Here is a 23,185-nt window from a genome sequence, read left to right on the forward strand (position 1 = left end):
ATCCTCCAGCTTTGGCACGAGGCCAGCTTCAAGGTCCATGATTAACCACCCCTCCAAAGCTTCCAGCTTGTCTTAGCCAGTCACCGACGGCCCAGGATGGCTGCTGGGCGGATCACGGCGACTGCAATCGGCGGCGCACCTTCCGTCCTTCCCCGTCGTGACGTCACGCAGCCACTGGCCAGCAGGTGCGCCGACGACAGGCTTGGGTCCATCGTCATCTATACCTCCCCAAGGGCTATTAGCTACCCGAGGCCAGGGTAGGAGCGTTCGTGCTATAAACCGGAAGTTTGTCCGTGACCAGCAGCCGATCCCTACTTGCAGCATCCCTGCTTCTCCACCTCCACCTAACATCGTGAATACTCTGTATCTACATATCGACCTACAACCGCCAATATGCCGATGGCAATGTACGGTGATGCCCCCTCAGCCAGCAGAACTACAGACCAAAAGAGCTGACTGATATCACCCACAGGAACCGCGCACTTTCAATCCGCTCTCGCCGAGACCGCGAACCCGCCAGCGGCCGGCACAAGTTCAGCATCTCCACTTTCCGGGGCATCCAGGCGCCAGAGCTCAGCCGCAAACTGACCCGACTGATCAAGAGCGAGAACAACGCGATCGGCGCATACGAAGCAGCCGGTCGTGAACGTAGCTCCATCGCCGCCCAACTGTCCGACTGGGGCGAGTCCACTGAGGACGATGCCATTTCCGACATCTCCGACAAGCTCGGCGTCATGCTGGCCGAGATTGGCGAACAGGAAGACCTGTATGCGCAGAACCTCGAAGATTCTCGCGGTATGCTGAAGCACATTCGCAATATGGAAGCTTCGGTGCAGCCGTCGCGGGACCAGCGCCAGAAGGTCACGGATGAGATTGCCAAGCTCAAGTACAAGGATCCCAATAGCACCCGTCTGACTACGCTGGAGCATGAGCTGGTGCGAGCTGAGGCGCAGAACTTGGTTGCTGAGGCGCAGTTGTCGAACACCGTATGTCTTCTTTCTCGGCTTGTCGGCGTTCTTTTATTCTTTGTGTTGTTGCGAGTAACATTTGGCTAACTTTTGTTCGTTCGCAGACTCGAACAAAACTCAAGGAGGCATATGACATCCAATTGGCTGCAACTATCGAGCGCGCAGAGAAGCAGATCATCCTGGCTCGCCACGCTCGCCGCCTGCTCAACTTCATCGATGACAGCCCCGTTGTCCCAGGCGACACTCGCACCGCCTATGACCACGAACTCCATGCCCGCCAGGTTCTCGAGGATGCCGAGACTGACCTTCGTGCTTGGGAGCCCACCATCGAGCCCATCACCTCCGCGGCCAACGTTGCCACCGGCACCTCCGACCAAGAGGCGGAGAGCTTGGTCAACGCTACTGGTGCGGTCGGTACCAGCGGCGACTCCATGGCCAACGATCTTCCATCCGCCTCGAAGCAGCAGGAAGAGCCTCAGACGGAGAAGTCGGAGGCCGAGCCTGTCCCGTATTAGTGTGACATATCTGTAGCTATATTCTTGTTGCCGTGTAAACTGGCTAATTGAGTGAAGGGTTCGGGAGATTGGGTCGCTTTCTTGATATTCAATGTAAGGCGTTGGACAGTTTAAATTGACCAGAGGCACCTTTTGTATTCCAGAATAGTTGATAATTGAACATGTTGACAAGGTGGAAGACCCTGAACCAAGCCTAAATGCAGACCCGGCACGTGACCACAGGCGCCCGAGTGACGCGGAATCCCAAGCTCGGCGGAGCTCCCATCATCACCACCTGCCCCGAGTCTTTCATCCTCGACCTCCTGCCATCCTCTCTATTTTTCGTTATTTTCCGATCAACCGCACATAATGGACAAGCTGGTCGCCCAGTACTCGCGTCCGCCGCATCAGAATGAGTTCTACTCGGAGCAAGAGCAACAGGACCTCACAGAGAGCCTCCCTCCGCTCTCTCTCAAGTTCGCCATGCCTCCTGTCGACAACGTAAGTAGCTCCCAAGCTAGCAGACTTTTCCTCAGATTGAGACTTGATGGCAATGTGAGCGACAAGTCGGTCCGCGCCCGTTGACTTCCGACACCATCAGCGCTAGCTATGCGGCAAGGAAGCTCCGAGCACGCAACACGAGATTCAATGCGATGAACATCCAGGCTAATCATCTCTCTTTGATTTATGCAGTCAGCTTCCTTCCTCCGCGCTATGACCGATGACCACTCCAACCCCAGCTGTCCCATCAAGCTCGCTCACGGCACAACAACCCTGGCCTTCCGATTCCAGGGCGGCATCGTACGCTCTCCCCCGAAATAAAGCAGAAACGAGAAAACGCAGAAACGCAGTGCTAATGGATTCGCGAGATAGATTGTGTGCACCGACTCCCGAGCAACGGCCGGTAACTGGATCGCCAGTCAGACTGTCAAGAAGGTTATCCCGGTGTCGCGGTTGAGCCGTGGTGAAGACAAGCCGACTAAGGACCCCACGCCCGGTCTGCTGGGTACTATGGCCGGTGGCGCGGCGGTAAGTCTGATCTACTCTTTGATGGGTGATGAGACCGGCGATGAGATGGAAGCTGGTCCGGAGGTATGAATCGGTGCTGACGAGGTGAACTTCAGGATTGCCAATATTGGTTGCGGTATTTGAGTCAGCAGTGCACTCTGCACGAGATCCGACACAAGCGCCGAATCACCGTCGCGGCCGCCTCGAAAATTCTCGCAAACCTGACCTATGCCTACAAGGGCTACGGTCTGAGTATGGGAACCATGCTTGCAGGTGTACGTATCCTTACAACCTGCCCTATCTCCGCCCAGATAGCAACTAATCTCGAGTCTCTAGGTCACACCCCAAGAAGGACCCGCCCTGTACTACATCGACTCAGACGGCACTCGCCTGCCAGGCAACCTGTTCTGTGTCGGATCCGGACAAACATTCGCCTACGGTGTACTGGACGCGAACTACAAGTACGATCTGACGGAGCAGGAGGCGCTGGATCTGGGCCGCCGTGCCATCCTGGCTGCCATGCACCGTGACGCGTACTCTGGTGGCTTTATTAACCTCTACCACGTTAAGGAGGAAGGATGGGTGCACCACGGCTTCGATGATATGAACCCTATTTTCTGGAAGACCAAGCTGGATCGTGGGGAATTCTCGAATGTGACGTCTGAGTTGTAGGCTAGGATTTTGTATTATGGATGAGATCGGCTGAATGAGATAATACCTCGTCATAATGTCTGCTGCCTGCCATGCATTTGAATTTGATTATTTCGTAGTACTATGCGATTTTCTTAGGCCAGCGGGAGTATGGAAACCATTGACAAGGAGAACAACGTGTCTTTTGACTCGGAAGCACAAAGTAGCCAACCTGGAATGTAGCAAACAAGTATAATTCAAGAAACGAGAAGCAACAGGAAGAGATCAATCGTCGTCTCAGTTGGATCTGTCCTCCAACCACCCCCATCTCCATTTCAAGACTTTCTAAAAACTCCTGAATCAGACCACCCGAGACAGAATCCGAATTATAACCAACACTCCAAACCAACGAATCATCCTCCTCAACATATGGGTCTAATGTGAAGATGGGAAGAAGAGGTCTGCGGGGTGCGCGTCAAGAAGAAATATTCAAGCCGTTTGCTGTGACTCTTAGAACTCTTGGTGTTCAGCTCTTGCGGCGAGGACATGATGGGGCATGGCTTAAGAGGTTCCTGCCATCCTCAGTGCTATCCTTTATCTATTACCTCAATCAGGTACATTCCTGATCACGTACCGGGTCACGTACCCAATATTTGGGCTGGTCTTCGACCACGTAAGCTGTATCATCACAAGGGTAGTCGCCTACCTAGCCATATATCTATTTGTCCAGCTTCATGTTTAGCAGCCTGGTCATCTGTTGTCTATAAGGTCTAGTCCCTTTACTCGTGAAACTAGTGGTTCAATATACTATAGTAGTCTACACGTCGACTCGATGTGTCTGGTAGTATCAATACCCCGTGGGGCCCTCCCAATATTCTCTAAATAGCTTCAGTCTCCTCATGAGGTTTAATTTTTACGGCACTCTTACTCTTCGCAACGCAACACGCGTCGTACCAGCTCATGCAAACGACACGCTGGTAGAATCACCGTTCCTATGAAAGGCAAACAACGATACTTCTCTCAACTTCTTCCGCTCTTCCCAAGAACGACATCTTCAACCTTCGTCTTCTCGTCGGGACTTTCCCTTTCGGCAACCCCTTCTTCAAACCCGTCATAACTCTTTCCCAACTTTACAATGAACCCATACAAAGCGTCCGCCTAAGATCAGCGCTGGAATCAGGCCAAGCTGCGGTTTGGGGCACATCCAAAGCTTCCAGAAGTTACAATCTTGTCGCCTGCAGGGCTAGATTGCGATTGCATCCCCATTTCTTCGGGGATTTTATGGTGCTACGCAGGCCTTCCAAAGGGTAGGAATCGGCTGGAACTTTGTGAAACTGCTTTCCGGTTGCAAAAAATTTTGAGTGGTTCAAAATTGTGAAGAAGGAGAATTCTTTCAAGTTCAGAAATATGGCTCAACTGATGATTTACCTAAGTCCACCTGGTCGTTTCTTTTCACAATGGCTGAATCATATCTATTTTATTATTTTAGAAGAGTATCTCTTCTGATACAGTGTCTCAACGAACTATGAATTTGCAGATTCTTTCTCTAAAATTCTCATTGTAGTTTAGTTTATAAAAGTTCCAATTGTGTCAGTCACGCAACTACAGTACTGTACAGGTCATGCTGGAAAATTTAGGTACAGAGAAGCTGTAAGGAATCAGGCTATATATCAGTCAGTTCATTAATGCCCTTGGCTTAGAGGAAAGTGGGCTAGGTGTGTTAGAAATAGGAAAAGAAAAAGCAAAAGGCGACAGAATAGTATTTGTCAGAAAAAGGGCTGCGCATTCTTAGTCGTGGTCCATGAAGGCGTTGGTGTCTGGGAGGTGTGCCCAACCATTCACCTGCGGCGTCGACGGCCCGTTCCCACTTCACCCTCCCCATTCCGTCACCTTTATCCACGTCACGGCAATTCCAGCAAGAACACGGTGCAAATATGGCCCTTTACCACATCGGAACACGATCATCCAAGGACTCGACCTTCTCGGGCTTCCACACCATGGACAGCCCAGAGGCCCGCAAGCTCCTCAACGAGAAACTGGAGCAGTTCGCGCACGCAAGAGGCTCTGGCAGCCATAAGGACACCCACAGCGACGACAAACCACCCTCCCGCGACTTTTCCTGGATCCTGGCCGTTCGTGCCGTCCAGCAGCATTTGGCCGAACAGGTCAATCGTGCACGCAGCAATGCTGCAGCTAGGGGTCCTAAAGGTACGTCTCTCCCGTCTAACTCTCAAGCTGTCGTGGACAGCGAGCTCACCCTAGTCGACACGAAGGCCAAATACCCTCCCGATGCCCGTGTTTTTGAAGAACTTGCCAAGGACGCGCCGGACTGTCAGAGCGTCCTGGCAAACCTCTACTGGAGGTCAGTTCGGCAAGCCCTCGTGTGGGACATCTTCCAGTTGCTCCTGCACGAGGGACTTGTTGACTGGAAGTGCCTCACGAGGCCGATTTCGATCCCCGTGTCAACCCATGACACGGATGTGGTGAGTTCATTCCTCACCTGCTTCCCGGAGCTCGACATGCAGCTACGGTTCCCCGCCGACCCCACTGACCCCCAAATTCCTCTCCAGAGCCAAACCGATCAATGGCTGAGTGACGTTGAATGGTATTTGTTTTTACATTTTGACCCCACTTTTCTTTCATATGAACTTTGACGAAAAGATAGCTCATGGTTTTGATTTTACACAGGCTAGCGACCATCATCGTCCGGTGCGGGACCCCCCTCGCTGATGTCGTCACTGTACTCGAAAAGAGTACGCTCGTTGACGACGTCGACAGGACAAGGTCCTGGTTCTGGGAGGCGGCCCACCCAAACTTCCGGATCATCTTCAAGTGGCCGCAAGAGCGAGCCGGTCCGGAAAATGAGTATGGATACGCCCACGCCCCCAAGGACGTCAACACCTTGGGGTTCTGGCTTCCCCATGGTCTTAGCAAGGACCATTGCAATGAGCAAGTTAGAGATTGCCTTGCTCGGGGAGCGGCCATTGAGAAGGCATACCGTGAGGCCATGGCGCCAAACCTCCCAGACGGCCTCGTCGCGATCGACTTTACCGGCATCGACCCGGCAGTCCTGGACCCCAGCGAGTCAGATAAGGATGAGAGCCTCAGCTCTGAGGAAAAGAACGAATGTCAGGAACCACAGGATTCTACGTAGTGGCCTTGGTACTGGTAAGTGAGCCTAGGTGAGTTGTTTTCTAAATCTGTTCAGGTGTACCCTCTCCTGCACGGTGTATAATTGGGAAGTGGCAACGGCATTTCGAGAGGTGAGTGACTTGAGTATCAATTCAGCTAACCCCTCTCCCCTGCACTGACCTTTCTATGACGAATTATTTCTGTACTGATGTAGATCCGAACCCGGAGATCTTCTTAGTCAAAAAGCCCACTAATTATAAGATATGTTGTGTAGCTTGAATGTAGAGATTTTAAAAGTCGACTGGGAGGTAGTCGAAAGAAACAGACCTGACCCCGACGATGATATCCTCGCAGCGGAGATTTCAGCAGTAAATAAATTTGGCACTAAGAGCTAACTCCAAATCGCCATCGAGACTTCTTAGCGCGGGTTTGACCAAGCCACTCGGTTGCCCTCCAACTTGCGCATCGAAATGAAGGCGTACGAGCTTTTGGTTGATCGGGCGATCCGAAAAACCAAAGGGACACTCAGAATTGGGCTGTTCTTATGGAAAATGAAAATTGGGTCATTCATATTCTTACTTGCTTGGACTATACTTCACGTGGGTCTCATGGTGATACGCCTGGCCTTGCCACTACAATAGTCTTGAACTGAAAGTTGTTCTGCACGGCCTACACTGGAGCAGAGACATCGACTTCCCCTTGGACTCAAAGACATGTTTTGGCGAATCTTGGACATGGAAAGTGTCGCAAGGCAGACATAGAATATGCTTTCAGGATTTATCACAGATGAACTTCACATGACAGGTGCAGACTAAAATGTGAGTCAGATATTTTGCCAGGAATGACCAATTAATTTAAGTCGCAATAAGAAAGATTTCTGGGTACTGCGTGATTCCCTGATTTTATTCAGCGCGAGTGTGTTTGCTTTCATCATAGACAGAATTTAATCAACTTCCATTACCAAACAACCTTGGAAGTTAATAAAGTCAAACACACTTTGAATTTGCGCCGATTTCAGCAACTACTTCTCAGCACCGACAAGCAACACCCCAAGCAACACCTGATATGTGTGACACTCTACATGGCCCAGACTCCCTACTGTGCAAGTGGAAATATATCTTAACCGCACTTTGGTGGCGATCCGCTCAATAGGCCTTTGCCTGGGATGTCTTCCAGTTGCTCCTTCATCATAGACTAGCTGAGTAGAGCTGGTTGATCGTATCTATTGATCTACTTAAATTCAACAGACGCAGCCGCCGTCCATTCATTCCTTTCCTGCTTTTAAGAGGTTTATGCAAACGAAAAGCGTACCCATGAGGTCTTACCTTCGCAGTACTACAAGTGTCCTCGTTATTTGGATCTTGGTGTAGCATAGCAGGTGTATATATTTGGGGAGGTTGCTGTCTCGTGGTAATGAAACTAATTACCAATCACTGCAGGCTCGCAACCGTCCACGATCATCTGCTGCGGCACGAACATCTACGATATTCCCAAGTTTTTCAAGTAGAATGGAATTCTTGGCCAACCAAAAGAGAAGCGGTGCATGGAATTCCGGAACAGATTTCCCAATTTACCACGAGCCCGCGAAAGTCCTCCACCAATTGGCGGCAAATTCACAAATAAAAGCGTCCCCGCTGGTTTCTAGCTTCCACATGGCTTAGACGAAGACCACTTCGACGACCAAGTTCAAAAGCGTCTGGCGCGAGCAGCGGCAATCGAGCATGAGTATCGCCTGGTTCATCCAGAGATATCGGAAGGAATCCTCACTTTTCCTTTTACTGGAGGGGATATGGCAAGCCCTGGAAACTAACAGCACTTCATTGGCCGCAATCGACTGGCACGATGCTCATAAACGTGTGCGAGGTCAACAGCAGAAGGGAAGCCGGATAGCTCAGACAACACGAATGACTTGGGCAGCCTGAAAATTCTCGGAATACAAGAACTACTCGGATCGCGTCAACGCTTTCCGCTGCTAGAGGGGGTTTCCCTGTGCCTCTGGCGCGCAGTATGAAGGAGCAAAGAGTGCTTTATGTGGGCTTTTGACAGACCAACTGGCAGTTTGTTTGGAAAGGGGTAGTGACGAGGACAGTGGCGAGGAACACTGTGAGGTCGTTTGAAATCACTCTCGCTAGACACTCTTGGTCCGAATTTCCTTTTGGGTAATTTGACGTACGCCCCTATCCAGAATCGGTTAAAAGTCTTTTATGACTTATTGAAGAATTGAAAGTTTCGAACATTATTGTACTTTTGAGTGCGCCCTTAATCAAACGACAATCAATATGAGTGCCGTAATCTCTTCTTAATCACATTGACCGCACCAAATGTCGATACCTTGAACCGCTGCACCCATATAACATGATATAATGTCGTATTTGAATAATGTTAAGACTTGATATTGACCTCGTAGGAAATACATATAAACAAAAGAAAATCGAACCAGACGCTCCATCTATGACGTGAAAAACCCAACGAATATAAAACCAAATTTTTATAGGTAACAACCAGCACCCATCCAACAAAGGAACACTAGTTATCAACCCAGAACTTCATACGAATACCCATAGCCGCAAGCTCAACATCCAAGTAGCGCAGCACACCAGGGACCGCAACGACAGTAACATCATCACCACCAACATACCGCAATCCATCACCATCCTCCCAAGCCTCAGCACGGGAATCATTAAAGTCAGCCTGGCGCGCGCACCTACGGCAACGAACAATACTAGTCGAACCACCAAGGGCACCACCCGCACCGGCATCAGGGGCCTGCTGGTTAGGGGCAGCCTTAGCGGCTGCCGCGATGGCACCAGGGTTAACAGCCGCACGGCGAGAAGCGCCAGATCCTGCAACCGCAACCTGGGTCGAGAGGAAGGAGCCGCAGCCACGACAGATCCAGGCGGACTGAGAATCGGAGCAGTTCATCAGACGGTCCTGGAGGAGGAATGCCGCACCGTGAGCGATGAGCGAATCGCGCTCCATCTCACCAACACGGATACCACCACCCTTTGCACGACCCTTGACGGGTTGGCCGGTCAGGGCGTTCACGGGACCGGTCGTACGCACTTGGAACTTATCGTTCACCATGTGACGCAGACGTTGGTAGTGGACGACGCCCATAAAGATGTCGGCAGCGAATTCGCGGCCCGTGATGCCGGAGTAGAGCGGCTCATTGCCGTAGTAGTTGTATCCAGCCTTCATGAGCTGGTGACCGAAGTAGTCGGTGGCGGTGTTTTCTTCGGAGAATTTGAAGGGGGTTGAGTCTTGCGGGTGGCCGTGGAGAGCGCCGGCCTTTCCGGCCATGGACTCGATCATTTGGGCGATTGTCATACCTTTCATGAGATTAGATTGGACGTTCTTCCTATAGTGAAAGTAAAGGGAATACTAACGAGATGGGAAAGCGTGGGGGTTAATGATGAGATCGGGCTGCATGCCGCTCTCCGAGAAAGGCATGTCGACTGCCGGCCACAGCTGCGAGCAAACACCCTTCTGTCCGTGACGAGAGGAGAACTTGTCACCGATAATAGGCTTACGGGGGATACGGTACTTGACGCTGATAGACTGGAGGGGCTCATTACCAGTATCCGCACCCATCAGGCGCATACTCTCGATGTAGCCGACTTCGGAATCCTTGTACTTCAGGAAGTGGGTGATGCCGTCGACGTTGATGTAACTGTCAGAAGCACCGTCGTAGCGGACGTTGTAATAGGCGGCGATCTTGTCGCCCTCCTTCACACGGATACCAACGTGCGGCAGACCGTCCGAGTCGATGGTGTTCTTGATCTCGCTGCGGATTTCGTCACCCGGTGCGAAACCGAACAGCTTGGTAACCTCTCGCTTGGACTTGTTGCGACGGCTGTCGCGCTCGGCGAGGGTATGAATCTTGGTTTTATAGATGGTTCCGTGACCGAAGCCGCGTTCGTGGGCGGACTTGTTGATGATCATAGCGTCATCCATGTCGTAACCGGTGTATGAGATAATAGCCACAATAGCGTTCATGCCGTTAGGGAAGTTGTCCAGACCGTAAGCGTTGTACAGCGGGGGACGGACAATTGGTGTCTGACCGGTTTGAATGCGGTAAAGCTTGTTATCGGTACGGTAGTTGATGGATGTACCGGGGGTACCCATTGTCTGCTTGCTCATCTGGCACTGGTACATGTTACGGGGCGATTGGTTGTAGTCAGAGAAGGGGGTCATGTTGGCCACAATGGAAAGGATGTTGGTCGGGGTGAACTCGATGTGAGTGGACAGGCCGGGAATCAGGTCGGACTCGACACAAGCAATGTCCATGAAGGGTTGCTCGAAGGGGCCGACGTAGTCCAGCTTGTCGAGGGCAAGGTACTTCACGGGACGGTACATTCGGGCGGATTGAGAGAACATGTAGATACCGGGGTACTGTCCACCGGATGAGTTGGGAACGTATCCGATCTCCAATCCAAGAGGAATATCGTTCTTGCCAGCAACCTTCCAGTAGCGGAGCGTGTCGTGGATCTTGTGAGCCTGCGCAGGGGAGCAGAAACCAATGATGCGGCCATCCAGTTGAACGACCACGCTGTCATCCAAAGCCACGGAGGACTCGGATCGAACACCAAGCTCAGTAAGGACCTTTGGAAGATGCGAAACCTCCAAGTTGTCTGTGGCAATCAGACACTTGTGCGCCAAATGGTTCAGCAGACCGCAAGGAGAACCATCAGGAGTGTGGACAGGGCACAGAAAACCCCAACTCTCGGGCAGCAGCTTGCGGACTGTGGTGGTCTTCAGTTCGGCGAAGAAACTACCACGGTGAATCATGCGGAAGTGACTGATGAATCGATAGAAGTTGATCTTCTCAGCAATGACGGTGTAACCGGAAGTTTGTTGCAGGTCAAGACCCGTAGGACTAACCAGGTTGCCAGTCGAGAGGAAGTATTCGAGGGCTTGGCCAATATTCTCGTTAGATCGCCTCACGATCTTACCGACGAAGTCCCGTTCAAACGACGGGTCCGTGAATTTGGCCGAGTCGTTCTTCATTCTCCAATCACGGAGGATTGGGCCGAAGGAACGAAGCCACTCTTCGATACGCTCTTTGAGGATCATGCCGTACAAGAAGCCACCAAGCAGCACTTCTTGGTTGCAGACAGCATCAGGGTTATCCGGAGCACAGTCACCGGAGACCAGGGCGTAGAGCTTGCGGATCATGAAGATGATCATCTTGAACTTATCGTAGTCCTGGGTCTCGGTGACGTTGTAGTTGCCCAGATGGGGGAGAACAATCTTGCGCAGGAATTCGGCTCCAACCTGCTCGTCGGGCATGTCGGCACTGACGCCAAGAACCGGACGGAAGCACTTACCAAGGTGAGCTCGGCAGTCGGATTGGCTGTGCTTTCCGTAGGCCTGGTAAGTTCGCAGGAGCAGCTCTACGCGGTCTGTGACGAAGGTGTTCTTCATGCCCTTGGAGGAGGCTTTGCCGACGATGCCCTCGAAGATTTCGCGGTCGTTGGTCTCAACCAGTGCCTTGAGGATCATCATCACGGGGACGAGGAATTCGTTCTTGCGCCACGAGAAACGGAAGGTAACGTTTCCATCGGAGAGGTAGTGCAGCACGTTAGTCTGCGAAGTCTGATCGGGGCGGACGGATCGTATTTGCACACCGAACTTGGTGTAGCTTTGACCACGCTTCACAAACGAACCACGGATAATTGACATGGGGTAGTTTCGCTTGCCAACGATCAGCATTCGGATGAGCTTCTCGTTACCGTTCACGATGAAGTAACCACCCAGCTCCTCCGACTCTTCCTTGCGTACGACCAGCTGCTCCGGAGTGGCATTTTCCAGATGACACCGGTTGGTGCGCATCATGATGGGGACCTGACCGAGCTCGCGGAGAGACTCCATCCAGTCTCCATTGTTGACCTGGTACTCGAGACGTGCGCGGAGCTTACCACGGTAGGTCGCATGACGCTCACGGCACTCGGCGGGATAGATATTGCGGTTCTTGAGGCTGTACTTGTTGGTGGCGGGCAGAGCGGGTTTTTCGAGGAAGACTTCCTTGACGCGAACATTGAGGCGGTTGCGCTTGGGGGCTCGCAGGCCCTCTGCTTGGCGAGCCTTCTTCTGCTCTGGTGTCTCAGCTTCTCCATCCAGGAAGGTCTTAATGCCAACATCCTTCATTCCTTGCTCCAGGACCTTGCTGTCGCCGAAGAGAGCATTGAACGAGTCGATATGCGGGCGAATGGACTCGGCAAGGGAAGGGAATGCGGTGTGGTCCTTGGGGGGGTTCTTGTAGAGGTTCTCTCGCCTCAGAGTGTCGAAATCGACCGACCACTCGGTGTTGGTGGCCGCGGGCGCCATGGTGGGAAGCTTAACGGTCTAGGGACCAAGTCGACCAAAAAAAAAGTTGAGTATGGATTGATTCCGGATTTCAGGAGGTGTGCGTATATTCTGAGGAGGGACGGGTATTAATATGTCAATTGCCCCTTTCTGCCTCAGCCTCCTAGGGGGTTGATCCAAAGAAGCGAGGGAATTGAGCCAGCAAAGGCAGCTTGGATGAAGACGAGGACGGTCTGCGATGGTCTACTCGGGGAAATTTTCGAGAGTGGAGCCAGTTATCACCACGTGATGATAGGGTGCTGTGTGCTGTGTGCTGTGTGCTGTGTGCTGCCGTGGTGCCTGAGGCGGCAACATCGAACGGGGGACTCGCCGCAGAACCAGGGGACTTGCACTGGGATGATCGACATTCAAGTTGCTCGTGGGATATGCAGCTATGCAAACCAGGTAGAATATATACCGTCGGGTATAGCGAATCCTAGGGCAGTGAATGCCGAATGACGTCTCCGCACTCCATCCTCTAGGGTAAATACTACGACGTCCCAGTGACTCTATTCCGCTACCTGCCACTGGCAACCGCTCTGCGTCAGGCTGCGAATGGAGCCTAAGCGCCCCTCTCCAACGGCAGTCATGTGTGCGTAGATCTATCACTACGCGCCGAATACTTGACACATTCGCGACGTTTTCCCATTTTTTACTGCTTTTTTTTCTTTTTTCAGTTGTGCGTTGTTTTCTTTTTCTCAATTTCGACTTTCCGTGCATTTCCCCAGTTCTTCCCTGATCAGCCGCCTTCTCCTCTCCATCTCTCTGTACCGCGCCGCACATCGACCCCACTCCCACGCCTTCTCTCCCACCACAATCCAATCCGCTTGCTTTCCAGCTTTCCAACTTTCCCGCGACAGCCACCGACTTTACTCTTGTTCTTCCTGATATACTAAAGCTCCCCTCCACCCTGGATCCCGCCCCGGTTTCCACGCTGGTCGTTCTCTGTTGCTCGCCATCCTTCCTAGGCGCTCTGCACCACCGTCAGTCACCATGGCTGGGATCTTTCGCACCATCTACGACTGGCTTCTGAGGATGTTCTGGTAAGAAGTGGGCCGTCGAGGCGGCGGGAGACTCCCGGCCCGTTCCCCGCAGATGAAGCATGAAGCCTGGCTAACCCCTGCAGGGCGACGGAGATGGATGTCACCATGATAGGCTTGCAAAATGCAGGCAAATCCTCGCTGCTGCGAGTGTTGGCGGTATGTTCTCCTTGTTCTTTTTTGTGTGTTTTTCCCGCTCCATCTCTCTCCTTTCATTATCATTTTTATCGCGTGCTCTGTTGCGGTTCTTCCGAGGGTGTTCTGACTGGTCGTGTAGGGCGGGGAATTCACCGTTGAGTAAGTTCGTCAAAGCGCCGTAGGTACTCGCGGTCACCCACTCACGAGGTTGCAGTTCCATCCCGACTATCGGGTTTAACACCAAAAGAGTCCAAAAGGGCCATGTGACGTTGAAATGGTACGTCCTCTGCCTCGGCCTTCTGTTCCACTGATTGCTAATCCTGCCCCAGCTGGGATTTGGGCGGCCAGCCGCGATTTCGCCCCATGTGGGAGCGATACTGTCGAGGGGTGAATGCGATCGTGTAAGTAGCGGTAGTGGGAAACATGCGGGGCATCTGCTGATCCGTCCCAAGATATATCGTCGACGCCGCCGATCGGAGCGCCTTGCCGGCCGCCACCGAAGAGCTGCATGAGCTGATGACCAAGCCCACGCTGGATGGCATCCCGTTGCTCGTGCTCGGCAACAAGTCCGACCTGCCGGTCAAGTTGTCGGTCGACGAACTAATCGATGCGATGGACCTCAAGTCCATCACACACCGCGAGGTCAGCTGTTACGGGATCAGCGCCAAAGAGGAGACGAACCTCGACGCGGTCTTGCACTGGTTGATCGCGCGGGCCAGTCGATGATGGCTCTCCCCAGGTCGTTGCTGTTGTTAGTTCTCACGCTCAGCACCATCTTGGTGTACTCACACGCCATACGCACCCACTCTTTCACTTGAAACCTTCGTATACCTTCTCCATCAGCAATCATCGGTTAGTTTGACTCGACGCATTTCCAGTGGCACTATATCCATCTCGTCCGTTTATTCTTGAATTTTGGTCTGAGCGCGTTGTTCTGGGTGTTTCTGTTTATAACCCGTAGACACTAGCGGTTTGGCTCGCAGCCTCGGATGTGACGATGCAACGATTTATGTTCGATTTATTCATTCTTTGTGTTTTTATATGTTGTCTGTTATTGTTATGTCGCGCGTTTGGAGCATGCGATTGGGGATTCGAAACCGGGCGATCCCCACAGTTTGGCCTGCATGGTAGTGCTATGAACTCATGGACTCGATTCGATTTGTGCTTCTGCGGTACTTTGTACTTTGTAGATTTAACCTGAGGCGGTTTTGCGCTGAAATTCGACTGACTCCAATGACGGACAGATCGATTCGAGAAATCTCTCAGAAGATACCGGCAGAAGACTCCAAGGTCAGCAACAGCGAGATGGCCGGCATAAGTAAGTGAATCCGCACACGGACCAACTGATGCGTTGGCCATGCAGACGGCCACCTGCCAAGGGCCACATGCGTGGAGTCGCGACGCTGCTCACAGGCGCTCTGATTAGTGCGCGTCCAGCGCATTACTCGTCGAATCTACGCGACAACAGGGTAATACCTTATTCTGCAGAGTACTAGGAGCCACTTGGAGTAGTGTTATGTGAGCTTTTTTAGGGTCAGCAGAATGCCTATTCGGACTCGGCCTGTGCTCGTGTTCCACGTGAAGTGAGTGCGGATATCACACCTCTTAAGTCACTTTAAGTTCCTCAGGGTCACTATGAACCCTACCACTCATGCAGACATCTTTCGTAAGTGAGAGCTGACTCAGGACCCCGAAAAACAAATTGCAATTCAGTGGAGCAAAGAAAGATCATTGAAGAATATTACCCGTCTCGCTTAGGGTAATACGGCCTTGCTGAAACAACTGGCTTTGTCCGGTCGTTCCGGCAAGCGCTGGGATGCCTCGGCGCGACAAAGGCCTGCTCTGAGTACCTTGCTCCACGCCGATCGAGGGATTATCGCCGCCAGCACTGAGGCAACCGAAACAGAAAGTGCCGGATTTTCCGTCAGCCCTGCGCCTCTCCCCACAGTGGCGTGATTGGCGGAGAGCGAGTATACGACTAGCTGCGCCTCCCCACGGACTCGCACGCAGCCACGCAACCGCTCGCCCTCGTCGGCTTGTCGCGAATTCGTCCACATTATTGGAAGATCAAAATCGGACGTACTGATCGATACGCCTCCCCTTGCCGTGCAGTATCTGAGCTTTTACTAAGTAGTTGGTGCGTAGTTGGGGAGAAAGTAGTAGATGAATCATCAACCCTGCAGCCTAGCGCCAAGCCCCAGCCCCATGACAACTTCAGTAAGGTATTTCTTGTCGCCTCGCTCTCTTTCTTCCTTCCACACCCCCAAAACCATGGCGATCCTTCCACGTTATTACTGGTGAGTTCACCTCCGATCGCATTACAGCGTCTGGGGATATTCGGAATTGTTGTGACTGAATCTGTTCTCTCCAGCGATTACTATGGCAACTGCTACGGCAACAACTGGGACCGCTGGGGTCGCTGGGTAGCATTCGCAGTCATCGTCGGCTGCGCATTCCTGCTCTTTTTCGGTTTCGCGTACGTTTTACATCCTGCCTGGCTCCCACGCCTTTTGTCACTGACCCCTTTCATTTAGCTGCTTCAACGCCCGTCGCCGCCGTCGTCACGGTCAACGTCCCTACACTGGAACCGCCTGGATGGCACCACCCCCGGGTCCTCCTCCTCCAAACCAACCCTACTACCAACAACCCTACGGAGTCGAACCCAATTTCCCTGCGCAACCGCCGCCCCAATACTCTGCGAACCCCCAGCAGTACGGCTACTTCGGTGCTCAAAACCCACCTCAGCCACAGCAGAATGGCATCGAGCTGCAATCACCCCCGAACGCGCACTACGCAGCCGGACCTGGAGCCCGCGAGTACGCCCCCCTGAAGGACCACCACCAGCTAAGGCCTGAGCGACACATAGAAACAGGGGCATGAGCACGTGAAGAAGAGTTTCGCACTCGGCCGATACAAGGGGGGCGTTGATGACGTCGTTTGAATTGCAAGGGACATTTTGGCGTTTACATACCTTTTTTTTTTGGGATATTTTCCAGCTGGGTCTGTGCGAGATGCGCCTTTTTTTCTTGAGATATTTTTTGCTCTTTATTATTATCGAATTCGCGAAAGAACTCGCATGGGAGCTTCTCTCTTAATGTCTTTACGTTGCGTACCCGCCACATCCGCAAGGATTGCATCGAGCGTGTGAGAGGTGGGTTACAGGGCTGCGACGACTCTTCCTGGTACATTGATTTCCAATAATGACATAATTTTCAAAAACTTCAATTCTGGAACCATTTTACCTCGGCTCGATCTGTATGTGTACATCATGTCAGTAATCCCAGCGCACCAGTCTCTCGTAAACACCGGCAACAACTACATTAATCACATCTTTGCTACGAATTGACCTTATCACATTTATCTCAATTTAGCTAATCCAGCTGCACCCCAAACAGCTCATCATCTAGTTGGATGGATCTGCGCTTTATGCCCCAGGCAGCGAAGACCCGCACCTGCCCAGGTGGGCTCCGCCTGCTCTCCGCGCTTTTCGCGTCGCGCCGCATCGAATCGAACCTCACCCCTCAACCGCTGCCATGGACATCGACGACATCCTGGCCTCCGTCGATCGTGGCGCCGGCGCAAGCGCCGAGTCCGCAGCCATGGACCACCAACTCCTCACCCGCTTCTGGGTCGCCGAGCGCGCTGTCTCGGAAGTCCTACCATGGCCCACGGTCCTGATGGACCGAATGATGGATCGCGTGCGAATGCAGGTAAGTCAACTCGACGGGCTGAAAGACGCAGCAGAAACAACTCCTCACACCAACCAGATCGAATCAATCGAAGACCTGGCAGCCTCGTCCGCAGACGTCCCGACAAACAACACCCACAACCCGAATCTAAACCTCCGCCTCTCAATCCTACAAACCGACCTCGCCCGAACCCAATACCTCATCCGCAGCTTGCTGCGACAGCGCCTCGCAAAGCTTACAAAGTACAGCATGCACTACCTGGTCAAATTATCCGGAAACAAAAACCCGCTCTCGCAATCGCAGTCGCAATCCCAGAGCCAAAGTCAAGCTACGCCCTCCGACTCTGTGCCGGACCTTTCGACTGTCACAGATTTCACGCCGTTGTCTGAGAACGAGGCCAATTTCGTGCATTCGCACCAGAATCTACTGGCGGGGCACTACAGTGGGTCTTTTATGGAGGCGTTTCCGCGACAGTTGCGCCGGTTGGATGATAATGCGGGTGGAACGAGTATGATTCAGGGTCCGGATACGAAGGAGTCTGTCTTTGTGCGCTGCCTTGCTGGTGAGGTGCCGGTTATTGTTGTTGGAGATGAGGGGGAGGAGGATATTGGGGTTACGATGCGGATGGGTGATGTCTGGGTTGTCCGCTGGGAGGGAATCAAGTCTGCCTGGGAGAAGGGTGAGGTCGAGTTGCTTTAACTGCCCTTTATCCTTAATCCTGCTGCTATAGAGTGGGTTCTGGTTGAAAGGTCTTTTGGGCAAGGAGTTTAGGTTGCATTTCCGGAGTATGGGTTATTTACGAACTGGGTCGGAGCATATTGCCATTGCCATTGTCATTCGAGGTCATTTCAGCTAGGGAAAGCAGGAATTTTGCCCAGCGATAGGCGCATCAAGGTCGTCGTCTATGAACATTTGAATCTCCCGCCGTAACGCCCGTTGCTAAATCAGAAACACCAGCCATGCAGGTGCCACCACAGGTACGGAACACCGTAGTAGACAAGAAAATAAAACGAAGCCAAAGCACCTCCCAGAAGAACCCAAGAGATGCAATCTGGACCCGGTTCAGCCAGGGGCTCACGCGACGTACCCGTAGGTAGGCGGCTCCTCGGCAATCCGTTCCAAATAGTCCCGCTCGATCAAGCTCTCTATTCGCCTTTTCACCATCATCACATCCGGCACGAAGCGGGAAGCCAATTGTGCCAGGACCTCCGCTATGAGCTGGGAGTGAACCGACTTTTTCCGTTGCCTGATTAAAGTTAGTTATTGGCCATTGGAGCAGTAGAATCGATTGTACGCACTTCATGATACGGACGATGGCAGCCTCGATCGTACTGCCACGTTCCTCGTTGATTTTTCCCTCGGTCTCCTTGCGCTGAGTCGGATTCTCGGCCTTGTTGGCTCCGCCGCTAACGACGCCAATCTTAACTTTGACGAAGGGGTTGCTGAATTCGTTGTTGACGAAAAATCGATCTGTGCGCTTGACATCCTTGCTCATGGGCTTTTTGACGAGGATTCGGGTCTTCGGCGCCACTGCAAGTGACTGCAGATTGCGGATCAAGTCGTAACTGGGGATCTGTGTGCGTCCCTGGATTTCTTCGAAAGTGTAGCTCTCACCATCTGGAAGGTCGTTGAAAAGTGATAGGATTGCCATGCCGTAAGTAGACACGTTAAGCTCGTATCGCTGGATCTTGCCGTTAGAACGCTGGAACGTAGCCCTGATATCTACCGTACCCATGTTGGCTAGCCAAGTAAGTTTACGCCCGTTATGCTTGCCTAGGTAGTATCTCTCAAAGCTTTCCTTGAGGTTATCGATTTCCTTGGGGAAGAGACATGGCTTTTGGGCATCGCCAGGATCGGTGTTCGACATTGACTCCAGTGGCCACATCGTGCTAGTGAGAATATCGACGTCCAGCTCGACACGCTTCTGATCGGGATCGGCGCTTTGAGCGATGTGTGCTTTGTAGCTGGCTGTCAAGTCCTCCGATATTGTCATATCTTTAAACATGTGCTCGATGCGCTGCGTAAACTGGTTACCAACCTCGAGCTTCATCTTGGAGATCATCTGGCGTTCGGCATCCATGCTGGCAGATCGCTTCATGAGCAGTCGACGAGCAAGATGTTTCTTGTAATACGCCTCGAATAGATCTTTGTCTTTGATGTAGCGAAGCATGGTGATACCATTGTCAAGCAAGGTATCAATCTCAGTATCGGTCTTGTCTTTGATGCCCTTCCTCAAGTTTTCGTCGAAGAACAGGGATAGGTACTCCGAGCTCCGAGGGTTGATGTTGATGAAATCAGCAAAACTTGCCATGATCGCACTTTGGACGCCCTGATCAGACATGAAGGCGTGTTCCCAGATCTGGTCGAACTGGCGCTTCATCGCCAAAATGTCATCGACCCACTTAATGGCCGACAGGGTCTGTTGGCTTGACTGTTTTTCCTTGCTTTTCTCAGGCTTTTTACCATCCTCGGGCTTCTTTTCTTCCTCGATTTTCTTGCCGGACAAGGCCTGACCCTGGGCCGCGGTGAGTGCTGCCGCGTTGATTTCCTTACCAAGGTCAATAATTCTCTTGTTCATAACGTTGACGAGAGCCGTCTTCTTCGGGTCCACTCGAGCGTTTATCTTGTAGAGACTCAGCAGTCCGTCCAGCTGATTGTTGTCCAGCATATGGCGAACGCCAGTACCTTCCAGTCGGGCAACTTCGTCGATGTTCTTGAGGATTAGCTCCTCGTCCAGAGTTTGCAGCACCTTACTCTCAGTCGACAACGCCAGTGTGTACAGACACCGTTCCCGCTCCTCGGCGATCCGCTGTGACGCGATGCGACAGAAGGCGGAAGCGTCTCCAATCTCCAAAAGACGACGGCCCTCGGCTTGGTAGAACTCTGTACTTTCCTTGAGAAATTGGGGCTCGAAGGAGACAAGGTAAAGCTTGGTGTTCTCATCTTCTGAGACACTGTCGTAGAGTCCCTCGAGCATCTGGATACATTGCCGGACCAAGGGTCTTTCGATCATATGACCATTGCGTTCTAGTTGAATCATGAAAAGAATGGTCGATTCGAGAACATTGTAAATGGAAATGTCGGAGTCGGTGCGGGCAAAGGCGCGGAGGATGTGGTCACGGAAGAGGGCCATGGCGACAGAGTAGATGCCGGGTTTCGATTTGTCTGCCGAAATGACGCGGTCCTGAGATAGTTTTAGCCCCGAATTCCCATAAATTTCCCGAATGCATTTTCCGAACCATGTACATGAGGACGTCAGTGACCATGCCCATGCAAACCTGATGATCCTCCCATTTCTCCTTCATCGCGCTCAAGAATCTTTCGCCGTCGGCGCGGCGTTCATTCGACTGGTCCTGGAGCTCGGAAGGACCTTGGGATCGGATAAGGCTGGTCGAGATTGTGTCGGTGATGTGTTTCTGGACAGTATCCTGGAGCCATTTTCCTTCAAGCTCTTTAACGTTCTCATAGAGATCGTTAGCCCGCTGCATCAAGGTAATCCGATAGGCGTTGCGGTAGAGCTCCTCGAAGGACAGTGTGGATGCATTTTTCGTGTTTATTTCGTTCAGCGCTTTTTTCAAGGCGATCCATAGAGAGTCAAAGTCGTCTCCTCGCGTATTGGTGAGGCCCTGTTGTATAAGATCTGTTAGTGGGAAGCTCTGTGGGGAGGGGCTGAGGAGTACGGCATACCCGACGAGGGACTCGAATCTTATTACGAGCCCTCATGGCAGCCATTCTCGGAGCCAACGGATTTAATTTCAATGAAAAGAAAGGACTTTGTCGAGGGCGAAGTTTGAGCAGAAGTGCGAGTGCTATGACAACCTGCACTCCGCGGAGGATGGCCGGCATATAGTTATTCCGCTCCGACCGACGTTTGACGCCCTCTCGTGATGCCGAAAGACTTTGCAAGTAACAACCTCACCATCCTTCACACCCTCACGAGTTGCTATATATTGCGACTTGCACGTGCGAACTACACTCACATTGAGCTTCCTGCACTTTTGCATGACTCTTCTGTTATCCGAATATACTTCACTATGCGCCCATTCTCGCCACCGGGCCTGCGCGCTCTACGCTCTCTTACCTCCCAAAAGTCATCATTCGCATCGAGCCGGACACCTCTTTCTCGCTTCTACTCAACCCAGCTGGTACATCCCCGACGTGCTACGCCATCATACTTGATCGCTGAGCCGAAGCGGACCCTCCCATCCTTATGCCGGTTCAACTCTACCGCATCAACACCTTTGACACAACCCGCAACTGCCGCCGAGACCGACGCAGAGCGTGAGAAGCGGAATGAGGAGCGCCGAAAGAACGAAGAGGCCTATCAAATCACATTCACCTGCAAGCCATGTGGCACAGGATCCACGCACCGCATGTCCAAGCAAGGCTACCACCGCGGCACCGTCCTCATTCAATGTCCTTCGTGCAAGAACCGACACCTCATGAGCGATCACTTAGGGATTTTCTTCGACAAGGGCACAACTCTGGAAGATCTATTGAAGGAGAAGGGTCAGACATTGCAGCACGGCCGCACCGACGGCAACCTCGAGTTCTGGGATGATGGCACCGTCAAAAGCTTCAATGCGCAGGGCGAGTCGGGTTCTTCTTAAAAATCTCTGCTCGTTTTCTAATAATCGTCCCTGGGGTATGTGATTTGCTTGATAGATGCTGGCGAACCTACAGATCATTATACCTGGGGCAAAGTATATAATATTGCGACTCTCCACTCTGCGTGGCGGGTTCCAGGCATCGACGACGAGACAATGATTTGGCGGAGTGGTGTATCATAGAGGTGATGTCTTCCTGTCAGGCACTTTGTGCTAATGTAACAATATGATCTTGTATAATAGCATTTAGATACCGAGTCACTTAACAAATGATTCAAGCGACCATTTATTCACATCATGAAAATTGCAAATTCTACTATTTAGTTGGAAACGCGACTTTAACCCCAGCTAGCAGCGCGGCTTGTCAATTGTACATGGGGTGGGCACCTAGTGCAGATTTGCCCTCACCTCCACGGACCACCATCACCCCACTGGTGGACCGCTCCAACCTCAGCCCCGTTACGACCGCCTTCTCGCACTCTCAGACATCCTGCACGATAGCGTACATGCAATGCGAAGCATACTCACAGGCATGGCAAGGTTTCGCGTGCGGCGGCAATTTCCTTGAGGCCCAGCCCTCTTGCTGGCCTCCAGCGAAGTACAACACTGGAAACTACAATCTGACCGGTTTCTACTCGTCAGGCATCTCATGCCCTGTGGGATACACGAGCGCATACGGCACGACGACTGGAAGGCTACTCCGTACTCATTCCTATACGACGTGACTGAATCTGAAACTGCAGTTGGCTGCTGCCCAAGGTATGCGAGATCTTTCCCATCAGCGCCGCAATGGGAAATGTACTAACTGTTGCAGTGGATACACCTGTGGCTCTACGACTGTCATGGAAAAGACTATTCAGACCTGCGCTACCGTTATACGGTCCCTGAAGTCAGAGGCAATTAAGTATCCTTCTCGAGGATCCAGCGCCATTATTCCCATGAACATCCCCGGCTTCGTCACGGTCACAGATTCCGAGTTCGGAACACGTCCAGAGATCACCTCCTACTCCATTGCCACTACTGTCATGAACAGCAAAACCATTACCATGACAATCACCCAGATGCCTGCTTCTGGTTAGGGGTGGCGGAATCAGGCGATCCTCGGTGTTCGTTGGAATCCTGATATGCTATAGC

At 52.2% G+C, this 23,185-nt stretch overlaps 11 protein-coding genes across 11 annotated transcripts; 9 read left to right on the top strand and 2 right to left on the bottom strand.

Moving 5' to 3' along the window:
- Window positions 1-393: 393 nt before the first annotated feature.
- N7532_003171 (Eisosome component PIL1/LSP1 family protein) lies at window positions 394-1,483 on the top strand (the record flags this gene model as incomplete). The annotated part of the gene is made up of 3 exons (XM_056615665.1): window positions 394-407; window positions 443-986; window positions 1,073-1,483. The coding sequence occupies 3 exons, from the start codon at window positions 394-396 to the stop codon at window positions 1,481-1,483; spliced, it is 969 nt and encodes a 322-aa protein (XP_056476022.1).
- Window positions 1,484-1,831: 348 nt separating this feature from the next.
- Window positions 1,832-3,142, top strand: pre2 (proteasome core particle subunit beta 5; the record flags this gene model as incomplete). Its single annotated transcript, XM_056615666.1, has 5 exons — window positions 1,832-1,963; window positions 2,156-2,263; window positions 2,336-2,554; window positions 2,587-2,745; window positions 2,807-3,142. The coding sequence occupies 5 exons, from the start codon at window positions 1,832-1,834 to the stop codon at window positions 3,140-3,142; spliced, it is 954 nt and encodes a 317-aa protein (XP_056476023.1).
- Window positions 3,143-5,034: 1,892 nt separating this feature from the next.
- On the top strand, window positions 5,035-6,254 carry N7532_003173 (uncharacterized protein; the record flags this gene model as incomplete). The annotated part of the gene is made up of 2 exons (XM_056615667.1): window positions 5,035-5,705; window positions 5,789-6,254. 2 exons carry the CDS (start codon window positions 5,035-5,037, stop codon window positions 6,252-6,254), a joined length of 1,137 nt encoding a protein of 378 aa, XP_056476024.1.
- A 2,504-nt stretch (window positions 6,255-8,758) lies between these two features.
- N7532_003174 (DNA-directed RNA polymerase I core subunit RPA135) lies at window positions 8,759-12,559 on the bottom strand (the record flags this gene model as incomplete). Its single annotated transcript, XM_056615668.1, has 2 exons — window positions 8,759-9,561; window positions 9,619-12,559. The coding sequence occupies 2 exons, from the start codon at window positions 12,557-12,559 to the stop codon at window positions 8,759-8,761; spliced, it is 3,744 nt and encodes a 1,247-aa protein (XP_056476025.1).
- A 1,011-nt stretch (window positions 12,560-13,570) lies between these two features.
- Window positions 13,571-14,481, top strand: N7532_003175 (ADP-ribosylation factor-like protein; the record flags this gene model as incomplete). Its single annotated transcript, XM_056615669.1, has 6 exons — window positions 13,571-13,620; window positions 13,704-13,776; window positions 13,895-13,914; window positions 13,970-14,032; window positions 14,085-14,156; window positions 14,208-14,481. The coding sequence occupies 6 exons, from the start codon at window positions 13,571-13,573 to the stop codon at window positions 14,479-14,481; spliced, it is 552 nt and encodes a 183-aa protein (XP_056476026.1).
- Window positions 14,482-15,406: 925 nt separating this feature from the next.
- Window positions 15,407-15,711, top strand: N7532_003176 (uncharacterized protein; the record flags this gene model as incomplete). Its single annotated transcript, XM_056615670.1, has 2 exons — window positions 15,407-15,421; window positions 15,514-15,711. The coding sequence occupies 2 exons, from the start codon at window positions 15,407-15,409 to the stop codon at window positions 15,709-15,711; spliced, it is 213 nt and encodes a 70-aa protein (XP_056476027.1).
- Window positions 15,712-16,026: 315 nt separating this feature from the next.
- Window positions 16,027-16,635, top strand: N7532_003177 (resistance to Congo red protein; the record flags this gene model as incomplete). The annotated part of the gene is made up of 3 exons (XM_056615671.1): window positions 16,027-16,052; window positions 16,127-16,231; window positions 16,290-16,635. The coding sequence occupies 3 exons, from the start codon at window positions 16,027-16,029 to the stop codon at window positions 16,633-16,635; spliced, it is 477 nt and encodes a 158-aa protein (XP_056476028.1).
- A 653-nt stretch (window positions 16,636-17,288) lies between these two features.
- Window positions 17,289-18,143, top strand: sld5 (putative GINS DNA replication complex subunit Sld5; the record flags this gene model as incomplete). Its single annotated transcript, XM_056615672.1, has 2 exons — window positions 17,289-17,465; window positions 17,523-18,143. 2 exons carry the CDS (start codon window positions 17,289-17,291, stop codon window positions 18,141-18,143), a joined length of 798 nt encoding a protein of 265 aa, XP_056476029.1.
- Window positions 18,144-18,518: 375 nt separating this feature from the next.
- Window positions 18,519-21,176, bottom strand: N7532_003179 (cullin family protein; the record flags this gene model as incomplete). The annotated part of the gene is made up of 4 exons (XM_056615673.1): window positions 18,519-18,690; window positions 18,743-20,628; window positions 20,684-21,070; window positions 21,132-21,176. 4 exons carry the CDS (start codon window positions 21,174-21,176, stop codon window positions 18,519-18,521), a joined length of 2,490 nt encoding a protein of 829 aa, XP_056476030.1.
- A 302-nt stretch (window positions 21,177-21,478) lies between these two features.
- N7532_003180 (DNL-type zinc finger protein) lies at window positions 21,479-22,054 on the top strand (the record flags this gene model as incomplete). Its single annotated transcript, XM_056615674.1, has 1 exon — window positions 21,479-22,054. One exon carries the CDS (start codon window positions 21,479-21,481, stop codon window positions 22,052-22,054), a length of 576 nt encoding a protein of 191 aa, XP_056476031.1.
- Window positions 22,055-22,700: 646 nt separating this feature from the next.
- Window positions 22,701-23,130, top strand: N7532_003181 (uncharacterized protein; the record flags this gene model as incomplete). Its single annotated transcript, XM_056615675.1, has 2 exons — window positions 22,701-22,810; window positions 22,866-23,130. The coding sequence occupies 2 exons, from the start codon at window positions 22,701-22,703 to the stop codon at window positions 23,128-23,130; spliced, it is 375 nt and encodes a 124-aa protein (XP_056476032.1).
- Between the last annotated feature and the right edge of the window lie 55 nt (window positions 23,131-23,185).

Source organism: Penicillium argentinense (genome assembly GCF_028826775.1).
Source record: "Penicillium argentinense strain IBT 30761 chromosome Unknown utg000004l_segment0_segment0, whole genome shotgun sequence".
NCBI lineage: Eukaryota > Fungi > Ascomycota > Eurotiomycetes > Eurotiales > Aspergillaceae > Penicillium > Penicillium argentinense.